The 17,352-nt window shown below is 35.6% G+C and overlaps 3 protein-coding genes across 3 annotated transcripts; 2 read left to right on the top strand and 1 right to left on the bottom strand.

Annotated features, from left to right (window-relative positions):
- Positions 1-8,914: 8,914 nt before the first annotated feature.
- J3458_021039 (uncharacterized protein) lies at positions 8,915-10,237 on the bottom strand. The gene is made up of 2 exons (XM_066122365.1): positions 9,700-10,237; positions 8,915-9,640 (listed from the first exon to the last, which is right to left on the bottom strand). The coding sequence occupies exons 1-2, from the start codon at positions 10,198-10,200 to the stop codon at positions 8,933-8,935; spliced, it is 1,209 nt and encodes a 402-aa protein (XP_065972619.1). The 5' UTR covers positions 10,201-10,237; the 3' UTR covers positions 8,915-8,932.
- Positions 10,238-13,348: 3,111 nt separating this feature from the next.
- On the top strand, positions 13,349-14,149 carry J3458_021038 (uncharacterized protein; the record flags this gene model as incomplete). The annotated part of the gene is made up of 1 exon (XM_066122364.1): positions 13,349-14,149. One exon carries the CDS (start codon positions 13,349-13,351, stop codon positions 14,147-14,149), a length of 801 nt encoding a protein of 266 aa, XP_065972618.1.
- Positions 14,150-14,573: 424 nt separating this feature from the next.
- J3458_021037 (uncharacterized protein) lies at positions 14,574-16,128 on the top strand (the record flags this gene model as incomplete). Its single annotated transcript, XM_066122363.1, has 2 exons — positions 14,574-15,134; positions 15,211-16,128. The coding sequence occupies 2 exons, from the start codon at positions 14,574-14,576 to the stop codon at positions 16,126-16,128; spliced, it is 1,479 nt and encodes a 492-aa protein (XP_065972617.1).
- Between the last annotated feature and the right edge of the window lie 1,224 nt (positions 16,129-17,352).

Raw genomic sequence — 17,352 nt, 5'->3', positions numbered from 1 at the left:
TAACTTTACTTAGCGCTCCTATAAATATTCACTTAAACGCTTATACTTTTATATTAACGTGCCTCTTAGAATGGTATAGCTCTTACTACTACAGAGCATTAAAAGTAGTGTAGTTTTGTAGTTTTTAGTGAATTTTAGTGTAGTGTAGTATAGTGTAATTTTATAATACTATATTACATTTTAAAAATTAATGTAATATATAATATTAATTAATTTATAAGCTATTATTAGCTAATATAATTAATAAGCTAAAATAAAGCTAAATTTACTTATTAATATTAGTATTAATAAGTAGAGATTAATTAGCTTAAATAAGCTAAAAATAGGGATTAAAAAACTAATAAAAATAAAATAAAAATAAAATAAAAGGGAATTATAAGGGAATTATATTAAGTAAGTAAGTATTATTTTGTATTATTATTATAAGTAAAATATATTAAATATAATAAATTTAAAAATTTCTATTATTTATATATAAATATCTTATAAAATAGTAATATTTATAATATTACCCTATAACTTAAATATAAAATATTAAATATTAAAGTTATAAGAAATATATTAAAGTTATAAATAATATATTTAAATACCTTAAAATTTTTCATATAAAATAATATTTTATACTTTCTTTTTATATATATTATTTCTTATATTATAATAGATTTTATATTTCTTACTTAACTTTTTTATTTTTAAATTTTATTATAAAAAAAGTTTTACTAAAAAAAAGCTTATATAAGCATATTATATATTAAAATAAAGCTAAAAATCACGTGATTTTTAATCTTATAAAATTAGCTTTATAGCGTTATTAATAAGTAAGTTATTAAGCTTTAAATCTCTTATTTTAAAAAAGTAAATCTTAATTTTTAGCTAAGATTTAACCTATTATAACTCACTTAATTTATAAGCTATATATATAAAAATTAGTGCATTATAAAGAGCTAAATTAGCTCTATTTAAAGATATTAATTATAACCTTATAAGTCTTATAATTAACGTTATATGTATAATTAAAATTTCCCTCTATAACTACACATTACACTATAAATGTAGTTGTAGTGTAGTTAAACTACACTAAAACTACAAAAACTACACTACACTAAAAACTACACTAAAAAACTACATGTAGTGTAGTTTTTTTGTTAATGCTCTGCCCACAAGTGTAACGGTGGCTCAGGTTCTAAGGCATAGTAGGTTTATTTCTTAGAAAGTAAGTTAGGTTAAATGCTATAAAGTAGCTTTTAAGTAGTATTATAATAAGGCTATTAAGAGTATAACTCTTAATAGTAAAACTATTACTTAAATTAATTAATAGAGATTTAAACTATTTAATTATAGGAATACCTTCTCCTTAAGTACTCGTTTATCTCTCTATTATAATTCTAGATTAAATAGATTCTATTTAATCCCTTATATTAGATTAAATTAATCCCCTTTAATCTATTAAGTTAAATTAAACTAATTCTATTAAATCCCCTTACGTAACCTATAATTCTATTAGGCCTTATTCTTATTTATATGTTAGCGGCTTATAATACTAGCTAACTGCTTTAAGTACCCTTAGTTTATAATATAATACTTCTCCCTTATTAGTTTTATTCTTAAGGCTATTTCGTTTTATTTAGTAAGTATTCTCTTTCTTTCTCTCTTTTCCCTTTTTTTTTTCTTTATTATTCTTTTTATAATATCTTTTAATTATATTTTAAAATAATAATCTTACCTTAACTAAAAGATTAATTATAAACGTCTTTCCGAGTTTATATCTACCTTTAGCTTTATTATACCTTTCTACGATTCGTGTTAAAAAAACAATTAAGAGTATATTATTATTAAAGGGAAAGATAAGTGTAGTAAATACGCTTTACGTGGTTATATTAGCTATAATTTAAGCGAAACGTCTTTAAATACTTATAATTATATTCTTCGTAAAAAGAATTATCTTAATAGAGAACGTGCTTTAGCTAAGAAGAATTTAAAGCGAGCGATAGCTTATTTATAAAGGATTTATTATTAGGAGAAATTTTTACGATAAAAGGCTATAAAGATAATCGCTTATAGTATAAAGAGTTTAAATAAGTTAAAGGCCTAAAAGCGTTTAGAGTTAAAGTTTAATATACTTAATTAAACACCTAAGTTTTTAGTAGACTTAGGTTTCCCTATTTTTAATAAGTTTTTATTCTTTAATAGAATTATTTAAGTAACGTTAAGTAATTCGTAAGATTCTTAGCTAGTTTCTAGGTGTTTTTAAAGTTTAAATATCCCTTTTATTTAACGAGATAATAACGATTCTTTATATCTTCTCGTACTTTAAGTATTCGTTTAACTTTATATTCGTTAGTATCTTTTATTATAATATTTATAGGAATTATAGATTTATCTAGTGCTTTCTTTAATAATAATATATGAAATATAGGATAGATTCTTATTTTATTTAATAATAATAGTTTATAGTTAATATTTAAGATTTTTCGTTTAATAAGAAATAGTTTAATTTTCTTTTAATTAAGTTTATTACTAGGTTATTTTATTTTAATATTTTTACGAATAAGGTATACTTTATATCCCTTCTCTAGAATTAACGCTAATAATCTCTTTTTATTCACGTAGTATTTTATTTGGTTCTATAAAAATATCTATTCCTATTATAAGTGTTTTTATATTTCTATTATAATTACTATATACGTTATAGCTACTAGCGCGTTTACATTTTATATTATATATATTTTAATAATAGGGTTAAATTCGTAATTTACCTTAAATAGTAACATCTTTATATTATTAATCTTAGAGCTATTATAAGCTTATTATACTAGTAGTAGCTATTTTACCTAATTATTCTATTAGTAGTTAATATAGCTTCGCAGATATTATTCGAGTATTTAGTTTAAGATTTCTATTTATTTATTTAATTATAGGTAAAATACCGTTAATAAGCTTTATTTAATCTTTATAGTTTCGATAAGGCATTTCTAAAAGTTTAAGGTAAACAATTTATCGTAATTTAATATAAGCTTTATTAGTAATCTATATTATATAATAACTATTTTAAAGAATATATACGCTAAGTTCTTAGTATTACTTAATTTCTTATATAAAATATAGTAGGCGTATTTTATAAGTTTATTTATAATAATTAAAATGCTATTATAGGCTACTTTTATTATAGGTTCTTTTAACTTTAGTAGTTTAATAATAAAGTCTATTATAATAGTTTACTATACTCTTTTAGGTGGTAATATTAATTATAATTCTTCGTATAATACGTGTCACGCTAATTTTACTTTATTACACGTGTTATATTTCTTAATAACTTCTTATATTATTTTTCTGCTTTCTAGAAAGTTATATAATCTTCTTAGCCTATTAATCGTTTTCCTTACACCCTAATATTCGTGTAATAAGTGCTCGTATATTTCCTTAATAAGCTATTCTTAAAGTGTACTAGGAATATACTATTATTTATTATATAAGAAGGTTTTACCTTTCTTAAATAAATGCGTTTTCGTTTTCTAATTATTTAAATAGCTATTATTATTAATATATAATATAATTTAATGTATTTATATTTTATTTAGCTTAACTTACTATATTATATTAATTTCTTAAGTGCCTAGTATAAGATTTCTATTCTTAGTAACGCGTAATAAGAGTATATTACTTACTTACTTATTTAATTTTAAGTTCTCTCTTTAATTAAGCGCGTTTACTCTTTTATTTTTAAATCCTTTATAGTATATAATCTTAAAGTTATAATTCGTAAGGGTTTTATACTATTTAATCTATTATTTATTTAAATCCTTTATAGTTAAAAATAATATAAGATTCTTATAGTTAATATAAACCTTAATTTAATGCTTTACTCTTATAAGATAGTGTCTTTATTCTTTAAAGCACTTAATAATAGCTATAAGTTCTTTATTATAGATCTTATAATTAAGTTTAGGTTTATAGAGTTTCTTTAAGAAGAATATAACTAGGTGTAATCTTTCTTAATTATCTTATTATTTAAGCTATTCGCCTAATATAAAGTTTAAGGCGTTTGTTTTAAGCTTATAAGGTTTATTTTAATTAAGTGCTTTTAATATAGGTTTTAACGTAATTAAATCTTTTATTTTTTAAAATGCTATAGCTTTTAGTTTATTCTATTAAAAGTTAACTTCTTTCTTTATTAGGTTTATAAGAGGTTATAAAATATCTTTATATTTACTTAAGAACTTACGGTAAAAGTTTACGAATACTATAAATCCTTTAACTTCTTTTAAATTCTTTAATATAAGCTATTTCTTAATAGTTTTAATCTTATTTAGGCTTATTTATATTTCTTTGTATATAAGCACGTACCCTAAAAAGTGTATAGTGTTCTAATAGAACTAATATTTTAAGGCTTTAATTAAGAGTTTATTATCCTATAAAGTTTATAATATCTTATATATATATCGTTTATATTTCTTAAGAGTATTTAAGTAAATAAGAATATTATTAAGGTATATAACTATAAATACTTCTAGTTATTTCCGTAAGATTATATTAATTATTCTTTAAAAGATTACTAGTATATTAATAAGCCTAAAAGGTATTACTAAATATTCGTAGTATTCTTTACTAGTTTAAAATACTATTATTTACTCGTAGCTTTCTTTTATTTATATAAGGTTATAGGCTCCTTTTAAGTTAAGTATAGTAAACTATTTAGCTTTTTTAACTTTATCTTTAATTTCCGTTATAAGTAATAACAGGTATTAATTCTTAATTATAATCTTATTTAAGTATTAGTAATTAATGTATAATTATAGTTTTCTATTCTTCTCTAATACCTATAAGATTAGGTATTCTATTAGGGACTTTAATAGTCTTATATATCTCTTTTATAACATGTTCTTTAAATACTTCTTAAGCGCCTTATCTTACTTAGGGTTTTAAGAATAAATCTTATTAAACGTTAATTTAATACTAAGCTAGAGTTTAATCTTATAGTTCTAGCGTAAATACTTTAATAGTCTTATTTGTAGCTTTCTATTAAATAGCTTACTATACTTTAAGTATTTCTTAGAAATCTCTATTATCTTAGCTTTTAACTCTTTAATAATTACATATATTCTTAAAGGCCTATTATAGTTTAAATAAGATACTCTTTATAGGCTACTCTTAGCTTTATAATTGTATTCTAGTAAATTCTATTAAAGTTAACTAGTTCTTTAATTAACTCGTAAATTACTTGCTTATAACTAGGGTATTCCTAATATAATATCGTGTTTTAAGATTACTATAATATTTAGTGTAACTTAGTATTTTATACCTTATATATTAATTAAAAGCTACGTAACTTTTATATTAATTACTTCTTAGCTATACTTTATTATAGTTCCTTCTATAATTATAAGTTAATAAGGCTTATCTTTAAGTGTTTAAGGTAATTGTAATCTATTAATAAGATTTAGCGAGATAAAATTTCCTTATACTCCGCTATTAATTATTACCTAAATCCTTTATTCTATTATAATTATATTAATTATAAGGTATACTATACTATTAATATTTATAGTATATAAAGACCTATTAGATCTCCGTTAAGAAATTAGTCTTAATTATAATAATAGCTATTATTTCTTAATTTATTAATCCTATTCTTATATTATTCTTTAGCGCGTTATTTTAGGCGCTATTATTAGTAGTTATCTTTTAACGTATTATTAAAGCTTTCTTAGTAATCGCTTAATCTACTATTTATATTAATTAAACTTAAGCTAAGTAAGTTACTTATAATTATATAATTCCTTTTCTTCTTATATTATAAGGTTATAGCTTAGGTAATATATACGTTATTCTTAGTATAATATAACTTTTCATTTAATATCTTTAAATTAATTTATTATAATTTTAGTTGTATTATAAGGGTTATTCTCCTTCCCTTTTATTCTTATAAAAACTATTCGCTACCTTACTTACTACTAAGATACGTATAGTAATTATTATTATAATAAAAGGTTTAATTAAGAAGTTTATATTTAATTTTAGGTTTATTTTTCTTAATTAAATAACTTTTCTCTTCCTAGATTAACTCTAGTAAAGATTCGCTTTTTAGTAAGAGTATCTAGTATTCCTAAAAGTTATTAGGTATTAATTGGGTTTTAAATTCCTAATCTTTATTTAAACTAATATTATTTACTAATATAGAGTTTTCTTTATTACTTATTATACTAAGATTTCGCGTGGGTAAGTTTTCTTAGTTTACGGTATAAAGCTTTTTACCTTTAGAAATTAGCTTTTATAGCTTCTTTAAAGCTTTACATTTATTTATAAAGTGTTTAATCTTACTATAATTATAATAAGTTTTTCTCTTTTTCTTATTTATAGCATTAAGTTCTATAAGTCTAGCGTAATACTCGTATATTATTAATATTTAGCGTAGCTTACTATTATTAGGTTTATTAAACCTAATATATAATTTAAATTTCTTATAACTTTTTTCGTAACGTTACTCGTATAAACAATTATCTACCTTAATAACTATTTTAATAAAGTTATTAAATAACTTAGAATAATCTTCTTAATAAATATTATTCTTTACTTCTTCTTTAAGTTCTTAATAGAAAACTTTTATTTTAGGTTTAATATTTTAATTAAGTTTTATTATAATACGTTTAAATTCCCTAGTATAGTAAGCTATAAATTCGGTTTACTTAAGTTAAGTAAGCTATTATATAGCTTTCTTATACTTATTAGGGTTTTTAAATGTAATAAGAAGTCATTCTTTAAAGGTTTTATAATTAAAGAAGATATAAATAACTTTCACTTTAGCTTTAACGCTATACTTAAGATACGCGTAAAGGGTTAGCTTTTATTACTCTATTACTTTCCTAGTTAAAAGGTTACTAATATAAAGAATTTATAACTTAAGTATTATATAGATTTTTTCGTTAACTTATAGGTAAGCTTAAGCTTATATAAGAAAGTTTCTTATATTACTCTTATAGCTATTATATAATTTAAGCTTAGGGAATTTTAGTATATTATTATTATTAATAGAGAATATAAGTATAAGATTTTAAACTACTATAAGTTTCTCTTCTTATACCTTAAGTTTCTCGTAGAGATTATTTTATCGGTTAAAAAGCTATTAATTTTACTTCTTAAGCTTAATAATCTTATTATAAAGGTACTTTATTATCTTCTTAAGGTTAATAGTCTTTCCACTTAAAGTAAATATCTTAAAAGTTATTACTACTTAAAGTTTTAAGGTAACTTATTAAATAGAATTAATTAAAATATAATAGTAGCTTAGGTTTTAAGGTATAATAGGTTTATTTCTTAGAAAGTAAATTAAGTTAAATGCTATAAAGTAGCTTTTAAGTAGTATTATAATAAGGCTATTAAGAGTATAACTCTTAATAATAAAACTATTACTTAAATTAATTAATAGAGATTTAAACTATTTAATTATAGGAATACCTTCTCCTTAAGTACTCGTTTATCTCTTTATTATAATCCTAGATTAAATAAATCCCATTTAATCTCTTATATTAGATTAGGTTAATCCCCTTTAATCTATTAAGTTAAATTAAACTAATCCCATTTAATCCCCTCACGTAACTTACGATCCCGTTAGGCCCTATTCTTATCTGCATGCTAGCGGCCTATAATGCCGGCTAACTGCTTTAGGTACCCTTAGTTCGTAACAATAAGCCGCAAGCCTCGGGTTTATGTGGATAAACCTTAACGCTAAATACATGAAAACTTTGTGGAGGGTCCTAGGGAAGGGGTAGGGTAGGCAATGTTATTACCTTCTCTACTAACCGCTGTTTAATAAGCTTAACTCCTAGCTTATTTACTTCACGTTTAAAGAAGAATAGTTAATCTATTAAGTAAAATAAATTTAAATCTAACGTTTAATATAATTACCCTAAAAAACTACCTTATTTCAACGAATATTAACCGACTTATAGCTTAATAGTATAATAGGATTAATATACTCTCTAAGCGAGTAAAGTAATAGGTGGCTTAGGTACTTAAATACACGTTAACGTAGTATAAGAAGCTATAATTAATAGTACGTTATAAAGGGATTATTATAGGTTCTAATTATATCTTTTATAGATAATAATACGCGTTATACGTGGGACTTTTAAGACCTTAATAAAGCAAGTGAAAAATATCTTCTATTAAGCGTTAAACTAAACTAGCGAGCGTACTTTATTCTCGGGAGTCTATGGGTTTATGAGGTAATAAAGCAATTCGGCCGCGTACCACTAAGCGCCGTGAACGAAGTGCAGAGATTACTGTTCGGTGTTATCACATACTATACGTGATTTCTTAGTCCGTGGGCGCTACGAGTCGCAGAGACGGGGATGCAGTCACCACTATAGCCTGTATTGGTCGAATAGCTATGCAGACTTAGATCCCGACAATGCTTAGTCTGGAGAGCGATTTGCTCGCATCTGGGAATATCACGTATATGCTGTTAACCTAGAGCAGCCCCTAGAGAAGGGAACCCGCTGACCATAAATCATTTGCACTAGCCTTGTACAGTTTATGGTAGTTAACCGCGTACAACGTTATCGCTGTAATAACTATTGTACACAGATCTAATAAGGGTACCAAGAAATAGAGTGTCACTTTAGATTTCCTCGCGGTTAGCGTCTATTAGCCTCCCTTGATAAAATTCCTAATTCTAAGCACTAGTGCTTGGACATCTCGGCCTTGGGCTTCGGCCAGCTGACTTGCTAACTCGGAGAGCTCCTGGCTGGCAGCATAAAATGAGATTATAGCATAGCTAACACTATACATTTCGATTATCACACTATATGCATACTAACTGCATTACCACTTTCTATTCACACTTGACACTTTAAACTTAGCGTATGCCAGCTTCATATTAACATAAACATTTTGTGACCGGCCTATAGTTGAGTATGGCAGTAACAAGGCTAACTTATGTTATTGAACTATCTCCTAAAACACCACCCGAGTCTGCTCTAACGTGTTCATGCAAGACCTTGTTATAGAACCCCAACTTCCCATTTCTATAAGCCATTATAGAATAAGCCAAAGCCAAGCCTTTCTTATTGCTTAGACACGTAGAGAGTATATCGTCATTACACTCAATCTCTCTTACCATCTGCACATAGGCTTGTTGGTATGTCCGCCGTTGTCTTTCTTCCTTATCTATCGGCATTCCGTCTGCATCGTAACTCTCGCTTGAGCCAAACTGGACGGGCATAGTGTCAAGAAATCCTGGAAACCCTATAAGCTCCTGGGGAAGAGTACATGCACCTTCCCAGTCAATAAGGGCCATAACCTCAAAAGACTCATTAACGATCATATTACTATGGAGAAAATCTCCATGATAGAGTGGAAATGGCCCATTATTATGTTGCGATAACTGACTAGCCATTTCTTTTATCTGAGATGGGAACTCGTTAATGGCTTGAAGAACTTGTTGAGCTGGCCCACGTCCCATTAGACGCAAAATTTCATCTTGTTCACGAGGGAATTTAGCGTTTTCCGCCCAAGCCTTAAAAAATTGTGTTGCTGTGTTAAAGGGTCCCCCAATGTCGGGGAAAGGGCCAATATCATATTCGCCATTCTGGGTCCTAAAAATAGTTCCAATCTTAGAGAAGCGCAAAGCGGTCATTTGTAGCTAGTTCATTTTAGTCAAAGTATAAATAGGAGGCAATATATAAGTTAGTGATAACTTACATGACATTTGGCTACCGAGCGGTAGAAGTTTAGGCGGTAGGCTAGAGGAATCTGACCCCTATGTTTCTCATACCCACCTGCGGCATCCATTGCAGTATTACCCGGGATAAACTCCATAAGGATATAAGGGACGCCAATATCGTTATTCTCGTCAACCTCATATGCAAAGACCCGAGGCACTGGAAGACTGGATTTGTCTTTGATGAACTGCATCACATCTGCCTCGCTGCGCAATATGGCTGAACCTGCAGTGGATTTGCGCAAACTAATCCGGGCGATCCATAAACTCTGATCTGAAAATTGAAGCAAGCGCACAAGATTGTATAGCCCATTAGTACTTTGATCAAGCAGATTGCAACTTAAACCGCCGTTAAGCCTTGAGGCTCGCTGGCAGAGCTTGTCCCAATTTGTTCTTCGGATAGCTTCGGCCACACGATTGCCCCCATCGTGTTCCGTAATATTCCAGTTGAGAAAATCGATCTGTGACAGTTTTGTTGACATTTTAAAAGATTTAAACGCACGTTGAGGCGTCCTTAACTGTGAAAGTACCTAAAAGTGCTGCGGGCAACGTTGTTTCGCGTGGCGTTCTGATTCCTCCTCTGAGGGCTGGAAATTCAACCCCTCTTCCTAGATGCAACCAAAAATAGCTCGCTTGCTTGCTTTTTCCTACCCTAGCCCTAAAGTTGCCATCTGGCCTGACGTCAGCCTACAAAGGTGGAGGTTCTGGGCCCTGCAACCTGAAGAGCATTCTCAATCACCACGTTGATGTACCTAGTAATTCCGCTGGTTATTATTACGAAGTTACTGTAACATGCCTACAGTTAATTAATTAATTTATGCGATTCTTTATCAGTTAGTCATGTCCGTTTATTATTTGTCGTCACGGACTACGCAGGCATCTAGTCGTATATTTTTCGCGTAGATATAAAGATCGGAGAATTCGCCGCGCAGAGTGTTGTATTATATATGTGAAGTGAAAGCTATTTTCAATATTAGCTGGTTATATGAATGTGTACTAGTAAATCATTGCGCTGAATTCCGTTAACTGATGCGATGACATTTTGGTCTCTACTAACGGCCCTATCGATGCGTACATACTGAAAAGATTATCTGACCCGAAACAGATGGCATGCCTGACTGTGAATCATAAACGTAATACGGGATTAGAAGTGTGCTGGGGCTGGAGATTTCTAAGGAGTTATAGATTTTAGCTCCTTTATCAGCTCCCAGAATCAATTTTCGTCGGAGCTATCATAGCACGTATAAGATCAAGGTGATGAGAGTACAAGCTTTCTCCTTGGCGCACAATTTCGTTGGGTCATCCATGATATATTTAGATCCCAATAAAGAATGGCATTTAGAATGAGTGGTGGCACAATAACGAATGTAAACAGACTGCGCATTCGGGCTCCCTTTCCAAATTAGAAGAGAATATCTTCCTCAACATACCACGGGGAGCGTAACAGGTGTTTATCAGTTCTGTGTACCACATTTTGGACATTTTTCACCACGCTTGACCTGTTCCTGGCGGGAGAACGCTGCGCATTTAGTATAAGCGCTCGCCATCTTAATCTGCTGAAGAATTAGTTTATGAACTGGGGTGAAGAAGGCCAGGTGCATTACGGAATCACTGTAGTTTTTTTTTCAGGTAAACTTGGGGCAGATTTGGTAATAGACGATTTCTGCTCTTCCATTTAGTTAAAGCGTGACGCTGTACTTGATTTCGTATAATACACTTACTTCACTTATATAGTCCGCGAAATCTGGATTAAAGGAAAGGAGAAGTCGACAAAAGAATATAGCGTAACCCAGCTTTTTATCCCTTTCACCCTAAACGTCGTAAAACCCGATTCTAAGCTTTTAACGACGCAAGTATACAGACTGCCAATCCTGGTTCTGGTCGTGCAGTAAGTCGAGGTAAAGTTGTGAAGTTGCCGCTAGTGACAAACATGTCATCAATAAAGCTGCAACTGCCAGCCTCACTCTCGGTACGGAGTGCAGATCCTGCAGATTGGGTTACACATCACAGGCTGTGCCGCATGTAGACTCCGCGTGCAGAAATGATCTGTTGCCGGGTTCTTCCCTCTGCTATTGATAGCCTCCAATCAATGCCTGCGCATATAGCACAGCTCGCCAAGCAGTTAACTGGATCAATGCAGATATGAATAGGGGGTGTCTAATTATCCATTGCGCTTGGTTAAGCCGGGCAATGAGGAGCCCCTGGCCCGCGACAACATGGGGGGTTATAAACCTACGGGTTAGGCCAAGAGCCCCTAGAAGCCATGGTCTCCCAGCTGCTGGTTTAGTCGTGCTTTGTACCACGTGGAGTAATTAGTGTGGTGATAATAAAGGCTTGAACAAAGCTGTTGCCGTCCAAGTTCTTCTCTTGCCCCAGTCACTTGTGCGTAGTGAATCTAGGAATTTGGAATATCCGGTTTGTTTGTTTATTCCAACACCGCTGCAAGCTGGGACAAGAGCACAGGGTATCCTATGAAGACGAGCAAGCGTTTCTTGGGAGAAAGTATTTGACAGCCATTAACCTTCCAATCCTTCGCGCCTATAGGTGGACGTCTTCCTAAGCTAGACACCATCGGCTCTTCGACATTCCGCGTCAAGGTTCCTCAGCGCTTGTGCTCGTTTTCCACACATGACGCACCCAGCTATGAACCCACGTCGTGCGCCTTTAGCGGTATATTCGGAGTCAATAGTGAAACTAATGTTATGAACCCCCCGCCTCGTTAATGCCGGAAGCGGAGTGCAGTAAGGACAGCTCGCAGCTTAGCCCGGTTACTGGTTTGGGTTGTTTCGTCTCCAAGGGTTCTCTCTTCTTAAGGCGGCCAGACATAATGCCGGGAGGTTAGTAAGACTCGGGTTTGAAGGCGAATACCCGTCCTGCCCTTGGGTTGGGCTGTCTATTGTTGAGACAGGCACTATTAGCATAGATCAATATTTGTTTTAGATCATCACGACGGATGAATCTAGCAACGCGCGGGATAGCTTGATGACCAATTCTGGCTGGGAATAATGCTCTGGGGGCAGAAGTCGCCGCGGGCTGAATTTGGTGGCAAAGAGACGTCCCGTGCCTCGTCTGATGGCAGGGCCGCCACAAAGTTCCGATGATGCGGCTGTATGCATGATGTGGAAGCCAGTGTGCGTTCCAGTATTTCGGTGGTAGGCTGGACTGTTTGCACCAGCGCGTTGAGGGCGGGGGCCCACATCGTGCATCAATGTCCGCCTGCATTTCGTCGCTCAACTGCTCATAGAGTTCGCTCGTCTCGCTCCCCAGCAGTTCGTCTGGTCTTCCGACAGCTCCTCCATGAAGCTGAAGTCGACGCAACAGTATAGGCAAACTGCCAAACCGTGGCGGCGAATTGCGAATTACAGCGATCCTACATAGTGGCGCGCCCTGGTGTGACTGTTGCTCAGGACCTCATCCTTTCCGCCTTCTCTCGCCAGGCATCCTTCACTCACAGCTATGGGCCTAAAGCGCTATTGGGTAGCCGCAGCCTACGAGGTGAGCAGCATAACGTGACCTTGGGCGGGTCATCTTAGCTCCCCATCATGTTCAGCACCACTTTGGAAGAGCCGATTCTGGATTCTTTACAGACTCCCTTCCCACCTGCTGCCTTCTTTCCCAAGCACATTTTCCATGGCGCAAAGCCCCCAGTGGTCTGGAAGACACGGCTCTTCTATGCAGGGTTCCAACAACTGCGCCAGAGCCCTTTTCTTGTCGGAAGCTGGGCAAGAGTACCTTCAACAGCGATTGAATAATGTGATTGAAGACAGGCAACAAGCAACCCCAGAACGTTCCTCATCCGACGACGACGACGATACCGCCGAGAACCACAAGTTGCGGTGCGAGCTATGGCACGATCATTTCGCCGAGCACGAAATAGACCAGTGTCGGGAAGAAATCTCTGACCCGCACTACTGGAAAACCGAATCCGAGCACTACCTACGTTCATTGATAAAGCGGCTATATGGACAAGGCCGTGCAAAGGGCGACGAAGCCACGGTCCAGCACTGGCGCGATGTTGCTACATTATGCAAAAGCTTCCTGCAACAGAGCGGGCAATCCTCGGAGCAGACTACGAAACTTCGGTATTCGATTGCGGATAATAAATATTGGCAGCCTGAGGCAGAGGTTCTTCGACAACGTGCCGCCCTAGAAGAGCATAAGATGAGGGAAGCAGCTCAGGAGAAACAGGATCAAATCCGGCGCCGGCGCCAAGAAAGGGTGCGGCGGTGTCTTCAGAGCGGAGAGGTATCACAATCGTCGCTCGCACCGCCACCGAGCCAACAAAACAAACGGGGCCGCCGCGTCGCGAGTAGAGCGAGAGCACAGAAAACAATTGGTGCTGGTGTAACCAAACAGAGGTGGCAACGCCCTGTGACTGGCGCTAGAGCTGCAAGTAGACGCCCAAAGACGGCCCAAGACCCCTCCGCATAGGCACGACGACGGAACCTTGACATTGGAATCTCTTTTCTGGCTCGATATTCACCACTTTTTCACTGCGCAGGATTTCCATCTCCGCCTTGCTTCTTCAATCCTTTTCCAACTTTCTCCTGCGTCAGGTGTAGCTGCACTGGCTTGCGTTTTCAATATGACGAGTCCGCAGACTTTTGACGTTGGCAGAATTGTGCTGATTATGGGTTCTTTCAAGGGTGTTGACAACATTCTTGAGTCATCCGAAAACAAACGATACTTATTTCCCCCCCCCCAACAACAACAGTGATGATGTGGCGTGGATGGGTGAGCAGTCGGGAGAAACATCTTTCTTAATCCACCTTTTTTCTGTCTGACCATTGGGGAACACCTTTTCGATCCGACGGGCTGGATTCTTGGCTCTCACAGTGATTCCGACGTGTGCGACATGCAGATTGCTGGGGATAACCGAAGTCGTGTGAGCAGGAGATCGATAAGGATAGATATCAGTCCAATAACGTACTACCCCAGGGTGACACTGCTATCCGATCAGAAAGTTCGCATCCTTGAGCCTACTGATGTTAAGAAATGCAAACTTGACGAGCCTGTCGAACTGCGCCGCCCTTGCGTGATTGAGTGGGAAGCCGTGAGTTGCTGGGTCTGGTCCCCGATGCGAACACGGGCGGAAACTCAACGATATCAGCAACTGGTTCGATCTTACGGTTGGGATATTGTGGCTGCACGTCCTAGAAGGCTCCCTTCGATGAAAATCCAGGAGAAGACGTCGGCTGAATCGATCCGCTATGGCCAAAATAACGCCACATATATCGTTGAGAAGACGCACGGTCGCGGGATGCATGCGTCGGTGATGAAGGTGAAGAACATGACAACAGGAGGGATATTTGGCGCCAAAGAACCTTACTATAAATCGAGCGACAACTCCGATTATGCGAGGAGACGGCTTGAGGCGTTGGACGCTGAGTACAAGATCATCAGGCGCCTGGAACATGTAAGTTGCAGCGAAGGTCTTCTCCACTCGGGAAGCAGCCGAATCTGAGGTTGATTTGTGACACGTTCTTTTTCAGCCGCACATATTGAAAGCGTACGAGTTAGTCCTGGCCGATGACGTGAGCCTGCCGCCTTGGATGATAGTCGAATACATCCCTTCTACTCTCCGCGACGCACTCCCTACGTTGAACCCACTGCAGCGTTTGGAAATCAGCACTCAGTTTATCAGCGCCCTGCACTATATGCACGAGTGCGGCATTACGCATCGGGATCTGCGGCCGGAAAACGCGCTGGTACATTGGCAGGAGGGTGCTGTAATTTTGAAGTTGGCTGACTTTGGTACATCGAAGCAAAACCTCTCATCAAAAATGGAGACCTTTACTGGCACGGAGATCTACATGGCCCCCGAACTGTTCGTCCGCCCCCGATCATATACACACAAAGTGGACATGTGGGCTTTTGGCCTCATTCAGCTGGAGATGTTCACAACTTGGCTGCCCCAAGCGGACGACACATGGGATCCCAACGACTTTGGACGATGGGTGCGGACGGAACTTTCCCCGCGCATCGCGGATACACCGGAAAACGTCCAGGCCATGTTAAAGGGCCTTTTACGGAAGGGTGCGGAGAACAGATGGAGTGCTGGAAAGTGCCTAGAGTGGCTACGTAACCAGGAACCGGATAGTCCCATTAGGGTGGACACGACGAGCAGCAAGCGGCCGGCATCCAGGCAACTCGACATGGAGAGCTCTAAGAGACCTCTGCGCAGCCCGAATCCATCACTGTCCACCCGTCGTGTCGCCGCGGACCGTTCTCGCGATGGCGTAAGCCTGCCTGATACTTTATCGGTGAGATCTGTATCGCCCGAGATGGCGTCGGCTGCGACGACACCTCGTGTGGATGATGAATTCTCCGAGGCGAGCGAGAATGACCTAGACGAGAACGCCTCTAGTAGCTGTAGCGAGTCGGAATTTGAGAAGGATTGGCGAGAATAAAAGGTCTCGGTTGCTGGTGGTAGGCAGTACGACGATACGATCTGGTCGAATAATGGGACTCTGTCGAGCGTGAATTCTTCGTATTTGCGAGGTGGGACTGTGACAAAGCCGGGGGCATTCAGGCACCTCCATTGCTAGTTCAATTCACAAGAGTGCATGTATATTCTAGCAGGCTTTCGCCAATCTAGCTAGATACATTACATACATAATGTGTCTATCTGCAAAAGCTAAACAAAGGAAATGAGAGTCTGTACATTCGTGCCTTCGTGACATTAACAAGTCATTCTATATGGCTTTAGCTGGCCAGACGGAGCCCAACGCTTGACTCACCAGGTTCCGCCAGCGCGGCCAATCAAATGCCTTGGCCTTCCAAACAGCGTTTGCTAGTCCTCGCCCGTTTAGGCCCTGATCCTATAAACCGCGACTGACCGTCAGCCGGCTGGAGAAGATACATTACGATAGTGGGGGTTTTCCCTCGTACCGCTCCACTAGATTTAGCTTATTAGTAGTATAATAATATATTTAACACGTTTTATAAATTACTTTTAGCTTTTAAAATTAATTAAAAACTTTCTTTTATAAGTATTTACGTGGTTTTTATTAATATAATATATTATAAATAAGAGATTATAAATAATATAAGTTTTATTTATAACTTTATATGTAAATCTCTTATAAAAATAAGTAAGCGCTATATTTTATACGTGTTATATAGTGTTTTTAGCCGGCTAACCGTTAGCCGCCGCGGTTTATAGGATCAGGGCCTTATATTTTTGCGATAGTTTTGCGTCCTCCCATTCTCTTTCTACCTGCCTGCCACGCATTGCCTTGGCTTGCCCTGCCTTGTCAGTGTCAGCGTCAGCGTCAATGTTAGCCAAGTTGCGAGAGCTAAACCATTGATGCTGCGATGCTGCGATGCTGCCTTGTCGTGCCGATTGGCACTGGGGGTTTATGTTTAGCTACAATACACCGTAGACTGAATTGGAGTGTGGTAAAAGTCCAGCGTGTTCATAAATCTCCTCCCGTCGTCGTCACAGCGTTCCAGTGCTAGCCATGCCACGTCTTAATCACAGCTAATGCCGCAGAAGCTGCAACTGGGGTCGGAGTCCACGTCAGGCATTCCACGACCAGGTCCACCAAACTGCTGGCTGCTGGTGTCCGCAGCCACTTGTTTGTGTTTGGTGCCTTCCATTCTCGACAATTCCCGTGGCCCGCCTATGGGAG

This window comes from Metarhizium acridum, assembly GCF_019434415.1.
Source record: "Metarhizium acridum strain ARSEF 324 chromosome Unknown scaffold_577, whole genome shotgun sequence".
Lineage (NCBI taxonomy): Eukaryota > Fungi > Ascomycota > Sordariomycetes > Hypocreales > Clavicipitaceae > Metarhizium > Metarhizium acridum.
This window is presented reverse-complemented; position numbering and strand designations above follow the sequence as displayed.

Bases quoted from the DNA above. Each gene is read 5' to 3' on its own strand.
- J3458_021039 (XM_066122365.1), bottom strand. From the start codon at position 10,200: ATGTCAACAAAACTGTCACAGATCGATTTTCTCAACTGGAATATTACG. The intron at 9,641-9,699 runs GTAAGTTATCAC...AAAATGAACTAG, and splicing joins GCTCGGTAGCCAAATGTCAT to CTACAAATGACCGCTTTGCG.